This window comes from Protopterus annectens, chromosome 2.part1, assembly GCF_019279795.1.
Source record: "Protopterus annectens isolate FY-2018-M chromosome 2.part1, PAN1.0, whole genome shotgun sequence".
NCBI lineage: Eukaryota > Metazoa > Chordata > Ceratodontiformes > Protopteridae > Protopterus > Protopterus annectens.
Window position 1 is genome coordinate 821,610,072 of NC_056729.1, and position 16,638 is coordinate 821,626,709.

At 38.5% G+C, this 16,638-nt stretch overlaps 1 protein-coding gene across 1 annotated transcript in view; it reads left to right on the top strand.

Moving 5' to 3' along the window:
• The window catches only part of ZDHHC2 (zinc finger DHHC-type palmitoyltransferase 2), a 1,463,314-nt gene that overhangs the window by 1,112,227 nt on the left and 334,449 nt on the right, over positions 1-16,638 (top strand). Inside the window, 1 exon segment of the mRNA XM_044062506.1 lies at positions 5,630-5,750. Coding sequence (XP_043918441.1) covers positions 5,630-5,750 — 121 coding nt within the window.

Sequence of the window (16,638 nt, forward strand, 5' to 3'; positions counted from 1 at the left end):
TATACCAGATGTTTGGCAGATGGGAAGGAGTAGGGGAGAGTCACTTAAAGGTCTAAGTGAGAGTGTGTAGTAGTTTACTATTAGATGACCTTCAGTGGTGCTGCCTTCTGCACAACTTGCCAGTTCCTCGAGCATCTTTGAACAGTGGGAAACTATGGAGAGCATTTCCTATAAAGGATTTTAAACTAGAGAGATTTGTTTGTATACAAGGCATGGGTAACCACTTTTGTGCATCACTTTTATACCAGCAGGATGAAAGATTTTTACACAGTTAAGCCCTCAGGCCAATTAGATAAACATACAATAAGCCTTCCACCAGCAGTTCCCAACTCGGAAGGGTTAAATCAGCCTTTTGTTCCCACCAGAGTGCAAAAAAACACTTAATGTAAAACAAACTGGTTTTGAGCTCAAGTGCAGTAACAAATGCTTTACAACTAAAGGCAGAACTCCTGCAGTATCAGGAATCCTTGGAAATAAGGCCTTTGCTGTCCCCATAGTGCCTTTTTTAGGCAAAGCCCAAAAGTCAAACCTACCACCGTAACCAGCACGAAAATCAAGAAAATGAGGGTTATGCTACTCAATGCCAGGAGTTTAAATTTTAAAATGCACACACTTGAAGCACTCCTCAGTATGGAGAATGTAGATGTCTGTGCCGTAACAGAAACCTGGTTTAAGGCTCCAGTGAGCACCCCAGCACTACCAGGCTACAACTCATACCACACATTTCGGCCACAGAACACAGACTGTAACACAAAAGAAGGGGGTGTATCCATATTTATCAAGGATACCCACACCTCCAGGTTAGTGGGCACAACACAATACCTCAGAGATCATCCATGTGCAACTAACATCAGGCACAACTGCAATGCAAATTGTGGCCTGCTACAGATCACCCTCCATGTCCCAGAACCACCACTGTACCTTCCTGGGGACACTGGAAAACATTAAGGTCCTACACCCTGATATTGGGTGATTTCAACTACCCGTCCATCAACTGGGAAAACTACTCAAGTACTAACTCCCAGGCCCAGCGTTTCCTGGAATTTATCAACTCAAATGCCTTGGATCAGCTGGTAAACTCCCCAACCAGAGGAGGACATATATTAGACCTGGTCATCACCAACATGGACAACATGTTCCACACCGGAGGTACACCAGCCACTGGTTAGATCTGACCATAAACTAATCACACTGGATGTCCACACCCCACCATCTCCCACACCCAAGGAAACCTCAGTGAAAAACTTTTCTAAAGCCAACTTCACACAGCTTAAGACAGAAGTGGAAAGCTTCACACCCCCCACGTCTAAGGATAACACCGCCTAAAATGCTGAAATCTTTACAAATGCACTCTGAACTCCTACAAGGATGTATGGATCGTGCCATCCCTAGTAAAACCAAGACTCATTCCTCCAAGAGTAGGAAACCAGTCTGGTGGACCCCTGCAGTAAACAAACTATACAATAGAAGGAGGAAACTAGTCCAGAAAAAAAGCAAATCCCAAAAAGGAAAGACATACCTGATCAGTATTAGTAAGAAACTTAGATCCCTCATAAAATCTTCCAAGGCCAACTTCAAAAGAAAAATAGGCAAGAATTCGAAGGATAACCACAAAGCCTTCTATGGCTATGTTAAGAATCTAAGTGGTAAATCACAGATATGCGCCGAGCTGGTGCAAAATAGCACAAAATATACTGAACCTAGGGATATCGCCAACATCCTGGCAGATAGATTCAGTGCTAACTTCACCCCCCTATCACCCCCAAAAGGGCCCACAAAAATACACGATGAGGCCAACGTCCCTGAAATCACAGAAGCACAGGTAAAAATAGCTTTCTCAAAAGCCAAAAACACAGCATCAATGGGGCCAGATGGTGTCCCAGGCTGCGTCTTGCACGAACTACAAGATGAACTAATCCCTCATCTAAAGAAATTATTCAATTTCAGCCTATCCACAGGTTACATGCCCAAGGAATGGTGCACAGCAACGGTTATTCCACTCCACAAAGGAGGAGCAACAACTGACCCCATTAACTAATGCCCTATAAGCCTAACCAGCCTGGTCTGCAAGGCTATGGAGCACATTATCATGGAACTCATTAACAAAGACATATGAGACCTTGACTCAACTCAGTTTGGCTTTGTTAAGGGCAGATCATGCCTACTGAACCTGGTTGACTTCTTTGAGACAGTCACCAAAGCCATTGATGAGGGAAAGATGGTTCATACAGCCTACCTAGACCTTGCCAAGGCTTTCGACACCATTCCTCACTCAGGTATCATAGACAAGCTCACCAGCCTAAACATAAACCCCCACGTCACGAGATGGGTTGCCAGCTGGCTTACAGACAGAACCCACATGGTAAGAATAGCGGGATCCATGTCCGACTCTAAACCAGTCACAAGTGGTGTCCCACAGGGTTCAGTCTTGGGCCCCCTACTGTTCGGCATATATTTCTCAGAAGTGCAGGTAAACACAGGTCTGTGGCTGACAAAATTTGCTGATGACTGCAAACTGGGAGCCATAATTGACACTCCGGCTAACACAGACATTCTCCAAAAGGGCCTCACCGAGACTGACACATGGTGTCAAAGTCATGGACTCAAGTTAAATGCCAAACAATGCATAGTCATTCTGTTTGGGAAAAACAAAACACCCATGAACTGCTACATTGGTGGCAGCCCTGTTAAGTCAGAAGAGGTAATAAGAGACCTGGGGACTCAGGTAGATAGTAATCTCTCTTTTGACAATCACATCACCAAAGTAGTTAGGAAATCCTTCTATGTGGCCCATCTAATTACTAAAGGGTTTGCATCTATAAATAAAGAGGTTATAGTGTCCCTCTGCTTGTCACTCATCAGACCCATCATAGAATACAATGCCCCATTTGGGAAGTACCTCACAAGACACTATCAGCAGCTGGAGAGACCACAAAAGTACCTCACCAAGAGGATCACAGGCCTCAATCATATGCCATATGTAGCCAGACTGAAAAAACTCCGGCTTTACTCAGTGGCATACCGCTTGTTCAGAGGTGATCTCTGCCTAACCTACAAAGCCATGTTCAACTCAGAATTGATGGACATGCGCCACCTAAAGAAATCCAAGTCACTATGAGCCACATGCTCCAGTGAGCTAAACCTCGACACTACAATAAATAGAACATGTTGGAGGGACAGATTCCCATCACAGAGACTCCCCATGCTTTGGAACAAAACCCCAAATAACATTAGGCAGAGCCCCTCAATATCACTCTTCAAGAGGAACCTTGATGAGTGGATGGGAAATAGAAAATACACCCTGGGGATCATGCCTATGGCTCTGCTTGACAGAGGCTCAGCTAATTAATTAATGGGGCAGTGAAAGCCGACACATTCAGGCTAGGCTTATAAATGCCCTTGGGCAGATAGCCTAGTATCTACCTATGAACCTATGAACCTATAAGTTCAAAAACCCTGGGAAATGTTCACAAATACAGAAAAAATGTGCAGACATAGGAGAACTTCTACAAACACACAAAAAGAAAAAATTGCAAAACTTAGGCATATTTTGACAAACTTAGGATAAATTTGACAAACTCAGAACAACGTTTGTGGTATCAGAGGAGGTTAGGAAATATCAGAATACTTTTAACACAACCTAAGAGCAGTACAGTAACAAACAGATGACATTGATTTAACAAGTGCAGCTGAAAAACAGTGATAAATTCAACAAAATCAATAAATGCAGCACAGAAGTGTTAAATAGCACTGAGATAGTTAAAAAAAAGTGCAAAAAAATATTTATATCAGCTTTGTAGGTCCAGATGGTTTTAGAAGTAATACAAGTCTTCCAGTCACAGTACCCAAGCCAGGCACAGGGAAGCCCTGAATAAATAAGCCATACATACATATACTGTTATAGTAATAACTATAATTTCTCTTACAACATGAAGCAATTGGAAAGGGTTTGTTGGTCCTGTAGAAGGTATTATATAATCCTTTTTTATAAATTAACATCAACAAGGGGCTTAAATTATTTTTCATATTGTAAAATATGACATAATCAGTTACAAGTCCTTTCTAATTAAAAAATAACCTACTTTACTGGATATGGAGGAGCAGAGTGTAGGCAAAACATTGTGTCTTTGGAAAACTCATGATACATTTCTATTGTTCTAGAAATGAACATCTTTAATCATCTTCTGCAGTTGCTGTGTGGTCACTATGGAAAGAGAATACATACCTTCAGAAAACAAAAGCATCAGTGGAACCAGTCTGCTGGGAAATGTCATCTTCCTGTAAAAGACACACATCTTCAGTATTTTGGATTTCCATATCTCATACAATCACTCTTCTAAACTATAGACCTTTATTTGCATAACAGTGCTCCTTTAAGAATGAACCACTGTCTAAGGTGTCAAATGTTCCTCTGAAGTATCATGTGCCAAGTCATGGTAGAAAGGAACTGTGTATGCCAGCCCACCCACCCATTTATCCAAAGGAAGATTAATAATATAGGATATGGTATCTTGGGCCTTGCAGACTGTAGCTATCTCCTGGTGGCATAAAAAAAGGATGTATACTAGTCAAGACATCAGAAAGACTTCTAGACAATGTAACACATTGATACAAATGTGCGTAAGAGTGTTAAAACAAGACAGAATATTAATAATAATGCTGATTTTTTTTTCTAAGTGTATATTCTGCAGACTTTAGCAGCAGCCCATGGCTTGTTAGAGTGTAACAGATGGCATTTTAAATGAATTCACCATGTTCCTTTGGCACTTTAAATGCATCAAAAATTGATTAAATTTTTGGTTAATCATCTACATATTGTAGTTGTTTACAGCAACATTGCTGTTTGTGTGTAACGTCATTTTATACATTTTAAATTTCCATAACAGTGTGCTACTGAAACAACAGTCACATACTACATAACGTCTTCATTTTTTTAAATAACGGAAGGTACCATAATTCTATTTTTGTTCTGTGAGTTCAGTATCTCATAGGGTAAGCAGCAACACATAGGGCATATAGTAATAGGGAGGTACGGATAATGCTATTATACAATAGTCTACTATAACATTATCAATAAAAATATTTTTTGCAACTTTCAGGCTGTAAAGTTGTTCTCAAGGAATGAAAATGTTACACCAGATACAGAGATAAATACATAATAATTTTAAATGCGTCTTTCAAAAGCACACTGTGGGCATATAGCAACATAAATAATGCATGATAAAAAAGGTTTGCGCTTACAACCTTAATTTATAATTTATGTGGTTTATGGAAATGGTGCTTATGTGATGACATTTAATCCTTTAACAGAGTAATTAGTAATACATGAACAGCAATTACTGTTGTCTGACACATAGCTTCATGAGTTTCACCTCCATTTATGTTAAATGAAGATAACTCATTCAGTTTTACCTTTAAGACCTGACTTAATATAGCTCCTGGGGGATGTAAAACATGAATTTTCACATAGACAGCTTGAACTTGATGTAAATCTGTCTATTTAACTATAAATCTGAAATATATGCAGAGTTCTGAAATGTTACATTGCTATTTATTATGTGCTGAAATAGTCATGTTTGGTGGTAGGTGGGCATTTTATACAGTATAACACCTCTTTTTCCATCACTAGGGTAAACAACTGTGTTGGTTTCTCCAATTACAAGTTTTTTCTACTGTTCCTGGCATATTCTTTGATGTACTGCCTGTTCATTGCTGCAACAGATCTCCAATATTTCATCAAATTCTGGACTGTAAGTTTTTTTTTAACAATCTATAAAATGCCAGTGTAGTTAAATGCTTTTCTTTATGTGAAGCAGTTTAAAATACAATAATTTATTTTAAATGACTAGAGGAAGACAATACATAGACATGTCTTACTAATAGGTTGCATTGTTTGGTTGTTATTCAGCTATAGTGTCCTATACTGATGTGTAGAACAAAATTAAATATGTGACATGCCATTTAAATGACTGCGGCTCTGATAAAGGAATCTTGCATTTTAGGGAATAAAGGAATCAGCAGTGGATTAATGCTCAAAAGTGGATTAGTCCCACTTATGAAAAAGCCAATATTAATGAGAGCCAGGCTTTGTACCTAGAGCCAGCATTAAGCCTCAGTGATTATCCGGGTGGAGTCATTTTGTTGAAATTCCATTAATGCACTGTTTGGAGCACATGAGGTGCTGTAGTACCTTCTAGATGTTCATCATAATGTCAAAAAATGGCCCTTCATCTGAAAGCCTAAAAATGGTGAATATAAATGGAAAGAAATAACTTTTTCTTATTCAAGTACAGGATTACTTTGTGGCACTTTATGTGCTATATAAACAATAAAATACAGCACACACCTCTACATAAAGTATTTATGATTACAGTAAACATACACTATCAAGGTGAGTAAATATGGAGCCCACTGAATGTATGAGCTGTTCTAGGGGTCACAAGATACCTAACATCATACCTCAATTACTGTTAACAAGCCTACTCCTTCTTTTCTTATAAGTCTATCACACTATATATATATATATATATATATATATATATATATATATATATATATATATATATATATATATATATATATATATATATATATATATATATATATATATATATATATATATATGTGTGCGTGTGTGTGTGAGAGATGACACGAATGGGTGAAACCGGTTTGCTCTCTTGCCTACTGTTCTGAGGTGAAGGTTAATAAACGTAAACTTAAATTTTGAAATATTTATTGAGTGCTGGTTTCCTTTTGTGAAGTATATATGTGTGTACGGTTCCACTTCATATCATCGAATTATCATTTCATTGAATTGCAAACCATCGAGACCAAATCGTCAAAAACCCATTTCATCGAAAACTCATTTCATCGAATCTCAAATCATTGAAAACTATGAAGCAACTACAAATAACATCCCAGACACTTTGTACTATGTGTATGCAGGGGGGCAAGCCCCCCTGCACCCCCCACACACCCCCTAATTAAATATACCAACTCCAAGGTTGCACTACAGTGGGGGAAAAGGTAATTTCCTAACCCCACTGTAGTGCGACCTTGGAGTTGGTATATTTAATTAGGGGGGGGTGGGGGTGGAGCCCCCCACTTGGGGGGTGCAGGGGGGTTTGCCCCCCTGCATAAACGTAGTAAAAACATTGTGGAATGTTATTTGTAGTTGCTTCATAGTTTTCAATGACTTGAGATTCGACGAAATGAGTTTTCGATGAAATCGGTTTTCGACAATTTGGTCTCGATGGTTTGCAATTCAATGAAATGATAATTCGATGATATGAAGTGGAACCATGTGTACACACACACACACACACACACACACACACACACACACACACACACACACACATGTGCGTGCACGCGCACACTCAAAAACACACACACATGTCTGTGTATAGATAGATAGATAGATAGATAGATAGATAGATAGATAGATAGATAGATAGATAGATCACAAAATCCAAAACACAGGAAAGGTACAAAAGTAATGTAAAGCAGGAAAAATTTACAGGTGGACCAATTTCACTTACAGATTTTTGTTTCAGATACTGGCAAAACTGCAAGAGAAACCTTGTACCTTTGCTGTCTGGCTGTTTGATGTATTTTATGATTTATTTGGACTTTCCCCGCACCTGCACTGGTATTTTTGGGTCAGAACAGTTTGTGTGTTGTTTTATATTTTTATATATATATCATTCAGTGTCATCAGTCAACATCAGTTCAACTGTCAGAGTCATCTTCATGAATGTCAGTGGTGTAACAGATTGCACACTTACCTTTGGTGTAGAAGGCTGTGGGTTCTAATCCCAAGGTAGATTGATTGCTAACATTTTAGTACTGTATAAATGGGGTTGTTGTACTCCTGAGTATACTAGCCTTTGGATGAGACATTAAACCAAGGCCCCATCTGGTTGAGGTGGTGGTAGCTTAGCTGGATACAAAAATTCCCATGGCAGCAATTGAAGAGTATGGGAAGTTCCCCTGGTCAAATTTTCCTTGAAAAGAGGCTACTAGCCTAGTGGGACTAACCTGGTCAACAAAGGATAAGTGTATATATATATATATATATATATATATATATATATATATATATATATATATATATATAGTACTTCTGTCCAGTCAGACTATCTCATTGACCAAAAGGAATAAGATAAATAATATGCTTCCATTATCTGCTCTTGGCACCTGACAGTATGCAAGTAGGTTATGTAACTGAAAGAAGTAGTAGTAGCACGTTACAAAAGGCAACAACACAATCTGAAATTTCAGATAGCTAATTATAAGGTAAATATTCTGTATAGTGTTCTGTTCAGGTTTTAGGTAGCATGGCAACATTTCCACATTTGTAATAGTGTTTAACTCAAGTGCATATGATTGTGTTAGATCAATGCATGTTTTGTTTAAGTATTATATTAGATCCTCACATCCATATATATGTTCAAAGCACACACAAACACACACACATACACACACACACACACACACACACACACACACAGAGACATACACACACACACAAAACCATACACACGCGCACACACACACACACACACACACACACACACACACACACACACACATAAATATATACATACATAAAATAAATCTTCTTCACAACTGAATTACAAAAATATACAGGAAAAGACAAAAGGTGTTCAAAGCAACACAAAAATGAGAAGACTTAATTTGTTCTGTCTTTAAACATTGCAAAGACTTCATCAGACTATTATACCTATATTCATTTAAATACCCCCACACATCATATGATTAATACTTAATATTCAAAACAAGCAAAAAACTAAAAATTTCTAAAATTATATTTCATAAAAACATCAATTAATAAATGCATTAACTTTTGTGGGTTCCTATCCATATTTGTTGAAACTTCAGCTGTTTGAACACCATATGTTCGAACTGTAAAGTTCAAAAACTGATTATCGCGAAGCCGCGCAACACCGAATTCTTTCCCAGGGAAAGAATTCTGTAGGCCATTTCTGTGACTTCGCTATTTTCAGCACTGTGGTGGAAAGTTACGGGTCGGGTTCAGGTAAGTGTGCGATTGTGCGGACGTTAGGGTTAGGGCGCGGGTTAGGTGAGTTAGGGTTAGGGCGCGGGTGAGGTGGGTGTGTGATAGTGACAGACTTTAGGGTTAGGGCAGTATAGTTGAGTTAGGATTAAGGCGCAGTTCAGGTGAGTGTGCGATAGTGACGGACCTTAGGGTTAGGGTTTGGGTTAAGGTAAGTGGATAGATAGTAGTGTATGTACAGTTTAGTGTATGGTTAGATGTAGGATTTTAAGTGTATGTGTGTGGATTGCTGTTTTTATGGTGTGCTTGTGCTGTGTGTGTGTTTCTTGGAACAGTGATTTTTTTCCCTGGGAAAAAAATCGCTGTTCTAAGCCTTCAATGGTTTTGCACTTCGAGGTTAGAAGTTCGAACATATGGTGTTCGAACTTCTGCTGTTTCGTCTAAGTGATATAGACCCAACTTTTGTTACACCTTAACTGTTTGCCCTTTTGCTAATTGTTTAAGATTCAGTAGAAGATATTCACTTAATTTCATTTGCCATCTCACTTTGCTTATATTTAAAACTTCCTGTCAAATTTTCTGAAATTAAAAAAGTTATATTTTTTCCATCCACTACATTCTATTGAATGTCTACATAATACATTATATTTGTTGTTAGTGTTAATACAATACAAATGATCCCTTATTCTTAATGACATTTCCCTTCCTGTCTTTCCTACATAAAATTACAGACATGTCTCATATAGTGCACTGCCCACTACACCTGCTGAGCTGCAGTCATACAAACTCACTGCTGCAGTATTCATATCAGAGCCCTCTACTACAATATTTGGGGTGTTGATCGTATATTTGCAGTATTTACATGTCCCACATGAGTAAGCCCGTCACTTTAACTGACCCTTTTGTTTTTCTTTAATCTTATAGGTTCATAGGTGTTTACAAGGCTAATGACCACAAGGGCCTTTTTAAGCCTAGCCATCCATCCCAAATCTCTGACAAGTTCTGATACTCTTGATAAGTGTAAGCAGGGTCTTGGGAGATGAAACATTCCAAGCTAGGGCCTGGGAGATGAACCATTTACAGATTGCCTGTGTCCATTAGAGACATAAATGCCAAACCAGGAATGAATTTCCTGTTCTCCAGCCAATTGTCCAAGTTGTACATGAACTGCATTAGGGAGGAACTCTGCTTCACATGGATAGAGAGCATGGTCCATAGACGAGGTAGTCTTTGGGATACATATCTGTCTCTCCAGCAGGTCCTATTTATACAAGAGGCAAGGTGCAAGTCCTTAGAATGGGTAATTCTGGGGCTTATTATTTATTTTATTTATTTACTTATTTATTTATTTTTATTGATTCTTGTTGACTGGATTAGTCCTGCTAGGCTAGTAGCCTCTTTTCAGGGGAGACCAAAGGTGTTATTTATACTTCTAGGGGAAATTTGGCCTAGGCATCAAGGAACCTCCTGTACTCTTTTCGATAGGCGGCGTCATGGGATATTTTGCATCCACTGAGCTACCACCATCTCAGGCAGATGGGACCTCAGTTTATCATCTCATTTGAAGAACAAAATCTTCAGTTCTCTTTTATGTTAAATCCTTCTTCTAAGAAGACATTGGGGCTTCCATTACACTCTCCCTTACCATCGGGTTTGCTTTCAGAATTTTCCAATTCCAGCTTACGTTCTTTCTTATTATGGTGCTATCTGCAGAATGTTCCAGAACCATTCTATTACCCTACCTATCATTCTTTCTTCATCTATATAATTCCCTTGTATCTTTGCACTTGACTGCTGGCTTATATTTCTCAACCTCTTCTTTTTCACATGTTTTAATTTTCCTATCTTTCACGAATCATAATTGTTTCTGGATCCTATGTGATAAGGTAATGGCTAAATTTGTATGTACAGCCTACTTAACTCCTAAAATAAATATATACACAAGTAAGGAGACAAACCTTTCAAATGGGTGTTTTGCATGTGCTCTGTTATTGCATTTTATGGTATGAAAACACTGCCAAATTTTTCAGCTTTTTATGGCAATATATATTGTAGCCTCTTTTCACTTGTAGCTGTTATACTGAAAATGAATGGATCATTAGGAATATATACATTTCTATAAAAAATGATGACGGTTAAGTGGAAGGGTAACGTTTGTGTGGACAAAGGTAATTACTTCCATCTAGCCATTAACTTTAGAGAATGAAGTCAGCATTTAGATTACTTATTTCATCAGCTTATTTTACTTTTGCTTTCAGTTTGTGCTTGAGTATTATCCATATGACATAAGCCATGCATGCTTAACAGTTCCCATGATATTCAGCTTTGTTATTTCTGAGAAAGCAATGACTGATAAATCAAAAAAAGATAGAAAGCAGCAAAGGATATGTATACTATTTAAATGTAACTTGCAGTAATTAATACTGACTTTAACAAAAAAATGTCCAACCTGGTGCAATTTTGCAGTCAAAACCACAATTTTCTTGACTTTGAATACTCAGATTGTCAAGCATTACTGAAGGTCCTCTCCACTCTGATATTACTGTGTACTTGAAATATTACAGAACAGAGCTTGGAGCAATTCTAAATCTATTTTTCACAACAGTTAATTCAGAAGTCAGTCGTGGGGGTTAATTAGGCTTAATTGCATTTGTGTACCACTTAAAATGCAAACCAAGTATTTCTTAAAGAAAACCTTAAACAAATAAAATAAGGCACAAAATACAGGTGTATGAATGACAACAAACACATGAATATTGTAATAATTTTAATTTTGGCAGGTTTTCAGGCTTACTGCACTGCAACATTAGAATAAGCTTACAGCATCTTAGATCAGTACAGGGACACAGTGAGTAGTATTGACACCTCACAGCAAGAAGTTCCTGGTTTGGGTCTTTGCTAGTGTGCATTCTGTGCAGTCTGGATGGGAGGACCCTAGCTTTCTCCAATATCCCATATATATCCAGTAGGTGAATTGGCTACTCTAAATGTTCTATTAGTGTGCATGTGGAGTACGCGCGCGCGTGTGTGTGTGTGTGTGTGTGTGTGTGTGTGTGTGTGTGTGTGCGTGCATGCACATGCACGTGTGTGTGTGTGTGTGTGTGTGTGTGTGTGTGTGTGTGTGTGTATGTGTGTGTCAGCTGCTTGGAGCAGTGACACAAAGTACTGGTTTCACAGAGAGGGTGTTGGAGGATTTGCATTGGACCCTTGGCTGAGGACTCAACTCTACATCTTTGCCAGTGAGGAGTCTCACTGGGGCCCTGGAGACAGAGAGAGAGAGAGAGAGAGAGAGAGAGAGAGAGAGAGAGAGAGAGAGAAATCCAGATGCCAGACTGAATGTGTTCCCTGTGTGCTCTTAAGGGAAATTGTGCTTGATGCAGAGAGCTGCATCTGGAAATACTGGCTGTATTCATTTTTGTTCCCAGAGAATGACCCTCTCCAGTATCAGTAGTGAGGATGCAGGCTCCCTGATTACTTGCCCGGAGAGGTAATGTCTCAGTCTCGTTTTTTTTAAAAGTACATTTTTGCCTGTAATATATAGTTTGAGTGCACACTCTGCCTTTATCTAACATTAAGAATGTTTAGCTCACACTGATTTATGATGTCCAAAGAAGTCTACTTTACGGATCAAGGTTAATCTGGTGATGCTCTGGGTAATGTCGATTAATGGTGTTCAGCCAGCCAAGTGAGCAGAATCTTATGAAAATAATTTAATAGCCATTATTGTACTCTAACGCTGTTTCCTCAACACACCACAGCAGCATCAGGACCCAAGTTTGGCCACACTGTGGATTCACTACAAAGCCTTTTTCAGTGGGCACTTTTCAGATGTTGCTCCAATGGCAGGGGCAGGAGATTAAAAACTACAGTAGCTAGAGTCATGTACCACACTTATATAGTGCAGTCAGCCACCCAAGATATTGTTCTGCATCTGGAAGAAGTATAGCACAAGATAGCCTTCTTATTAGACTTTGTGCAGAATATAAGTGATACAGTCAACATCCAAGAAAACAGAGGTTTCAAAAACAACCTGTGCATATTGAGTTTACAAGAAGGGGCAAAGCAAAAAGACAAACTCAGATTTTTCCAGGCTTTGCTCTCTACTACATTAGACCTCAGTCCTGCTTTAAATTAATGTTGGAGGGTACATAGGTCACTTATCCCCCCCCCAACCCCTACAGCATAATCACATGCAGTTATTGGCTGTTTCCTCACCTTCTAACCAAAGGAAAATGTTCTTAAGGCTGCATAAGAGCAAAAGGATATCCATTATTTGTTGCAGAAAATGCAAAGTGAAAATTACTTTTCTAAGTAAGTTGTGGAAAAAAATAAAGGGTGTGGCTGCCATTCATTTGAGTCTTAAAAGGAAATGGAGTTAGGACTACAGTGCTCTTTCCTGCTCATCTAGGATTGTTCTTCTAGATGGTCCATATGTTTTCCATCACAGGGAAAATGTCACTGCATTTTTGAAGGATATTAATATACTAGATACATCGGACAGTATGGAGTGGTCTGTGAACCAAGTTAAGAGGGACAGAACAGCTAATGGCATCTTCTCGATGTCTTCTGGTTCTAAGTGCCCCAAGAAGGCTCCAACTGTGGCACACTCAGAATTGGACTTGGTGCTGGCTTAAGGACATGTCTGGTACTATATATATGCATACCCTTTTAACAGCTAGCCTCTTGGGACTGTGCTAAGTTATAATATACACAGGTTACCGCATCAAAGCACATGCATATGTTCAGGAAATACAGTCAGCTGGGAAAATGGACATTAGGGACTATTTAGCCCTCCCTTTCCCCTCTTCTTTCCTCTCTTCTTTCTGTCCTTCTTGTGTTTGTTTCCTACATGCACTTTCCAATGTTTCACTACTAAAAGATAGGGCACTAAGATAAAATATGTAGGATTTTTATGTGCTATGGCAAATGCATGAGCATTTGTTTCATGGGGTATTTACTTTTCACCCAAATAGTTTATCTCTCTCAGTGCCTACAGGGCTACCCTTATGCTGTCATTTGAGAACCTGTCAGTGTTCTGACCCCTATAATCCAATTTAAAGGGTCATTGGATATTCATAGATCCCTTTGCCTGTGGAGTTCACTACCTTTTTGCATATAGTTGTGTTTCTACCAGTGCTACATTTTTAATTTAATTAGTGCAGTGTTTTCTCTTTTGGTCTGGGGGTTGAATGTTTGTGTATTACACAAATAATATAAAGTTTTCTAATGTTGGAGCTTATATATATATATATATATATATATATATATATATATATATATATATATATATATATATTACATTTGCGGACAGTATGGATAGGAAGCATCTGATAAGAATATCTGGTAATGGGACCATATGATCTTGCTTGCTTGGTGAAGTTTTATTAATCTAATTAGGTATGACATGCATGAAATTACTTAGCATAACTATAAAGGGGATCCATTCCCTTGTTAAGTAGGTGAGGTTGTAAATGTGAATTAAGAAGAAAGACCCATATAGATTGGCTTTACAAGAAACTCATTTAACAGATAAAGAACGCTTTAAGCTTTAATTGTGGGTATACCAGTCTGCTGCCTTTTCTCTGGATTCCTTGAGGAAAAAGTGGTGAGTTATGGTTCTAATTAAGCAGGGAGTAGCAAGCTTTCTAGTGATAGACTCATTTCAGCTGGATGGGGAGAAGTAGCAGGCAGAGTGGTTAGGCATAGTCATTGTGTGTTTACAATCTTTTCTATCCATCTCCACCCAGACATGGGAGCTAGAACAGCTAGACCTATATTCCAATTTATGAAAGACAAAATTAAGAACAAGGTCATCATTGCAGGAAATTTTAGTTGTATCACTTCACTTAAGGACATTACTGCTCAGTCTGAGCCATGCATGTCAGCCTAGGCTAAATGTTTAGCATGATGGTATTAATATAGTCCTCCTAGATTGGGATCACAGCTCAGTAATCTGGAACCTTGCTATATGAATTATTCAGCATGGTTTGGCACTTCATGACGTATTGATAAACACATACATTGCCAAAGACATGGTAGATGTTCAGTCCATGTTAAAGGACCACCCTTGCCATATTCAGTCCATGAAGCCTCCTCTGTTATACAAGGAAGCTAGACATTCCAGCAACCCTTTTATTAGATTAGATTAGATTAGTATTATGAGCCATTTTAAGCCTAGCCAATTATCCCCTGTGAGATTCAAACCCTGTACCTTGTGTTTGTAAGGCAAACACCTTAACTATTAGGCCATCCTACAATATAAATCACTCATGAGTTTTCACAAGTGCATAAAAGGGGACATACTCACCACTTTTTATGTGGGATGCCTATTAGTATTTTCTGCATGCTAGAATGAGAGTCTGATCAAATGGACCTTGGAGATCCTGGAATGCAGACCTTGCCAAAGTGCAGGATGAATGTAAGATAGTGCATCCTCTCAACACACATTCCTTATCTAAGTTTTTGCAGCAGGTGCAGCTGAAGGGACAAATATAATAACTTATACTTAGAAAGACAGAAATAGCCTTAAATATTCTGTGTATACAATATTATGAAATATATAATACCTCAGATATTTTCAAGACTGGCAAGGAACTGTACATTAAAAGCCAGGAGGTTTACCCATGTAGCTCTTGTTGGTGATGTAAAAATAAAAAGTGCTACTAACTCATGCCAGGGAACAATTTGTACTGGGTATATTCAGATGAAGTTCTGTAATAAAATGAATGAAAGCATTAAAAACTTTATGTGAGAATTATTTGGGATATTTGGTTTATGGTCCTGTATCTCATAGTCCCCTGGCGTGACTTTGCAGCATTTTTTATTTTTAAGCTTGCACTGTTTATGCTGTTCAGAAAATATTTGCAGTTCTTATTGTTGATGGGAAAGGAGATGACATCTTGTCTATAGTGAAAAAACAGAATTGTACATAATGTATTGTTAGAGTGTTTATACTGCAGCTGACTGTTTTTTGCTGGGTGAGTTAGTTTTCTCCCACACCCCAAAGAAATACCACAGATGAAGTGGTATGTGTGTGTGTGTGTGTGTGTGTGTGTGTGTGTGTGTGTGTGTGTGTGTGTGTGTGTGTGTGTGTGTGTGTGTGTGTGTGTGTGTGTGTGTGTGTGTGTGTGTGTGTGTGTGTGTGTGTGTGTGTGTGTGTGTGTGTACATGCACACAAGTACATGTGTGGGTGTTTGTCTGTCTATCTGTCCTGTATGTGTGTAATATCCAAGATCAGTTTATCTGCCTTCCACCCTCTTAGTACCATCATAGGCTCCAGCTCCCCACAACCCTAAACTGGATAAAGGAGGTATTAGGGAATGAATGACTGCAATTTTATTTGCACTGAATTCTGAAGTATTCTGTCATTGGCCAACATTCTGTAGAACTGTAAATGTATACCTTTCTCATTAAATATTATAGATTATAGACTCTTCTTTTACTATGTTGATTGGCATACCTGAATCTATATATATATGCCTGTCTGAAGCAAAGGCATTCAAAAAAGCCATTTTCACAATTGCAGACAAGTCATCACTGTTTACTATGCATGTATAATAAGCCCCAAAGCCCATTATGAATGCATGCAGCCATGCCAG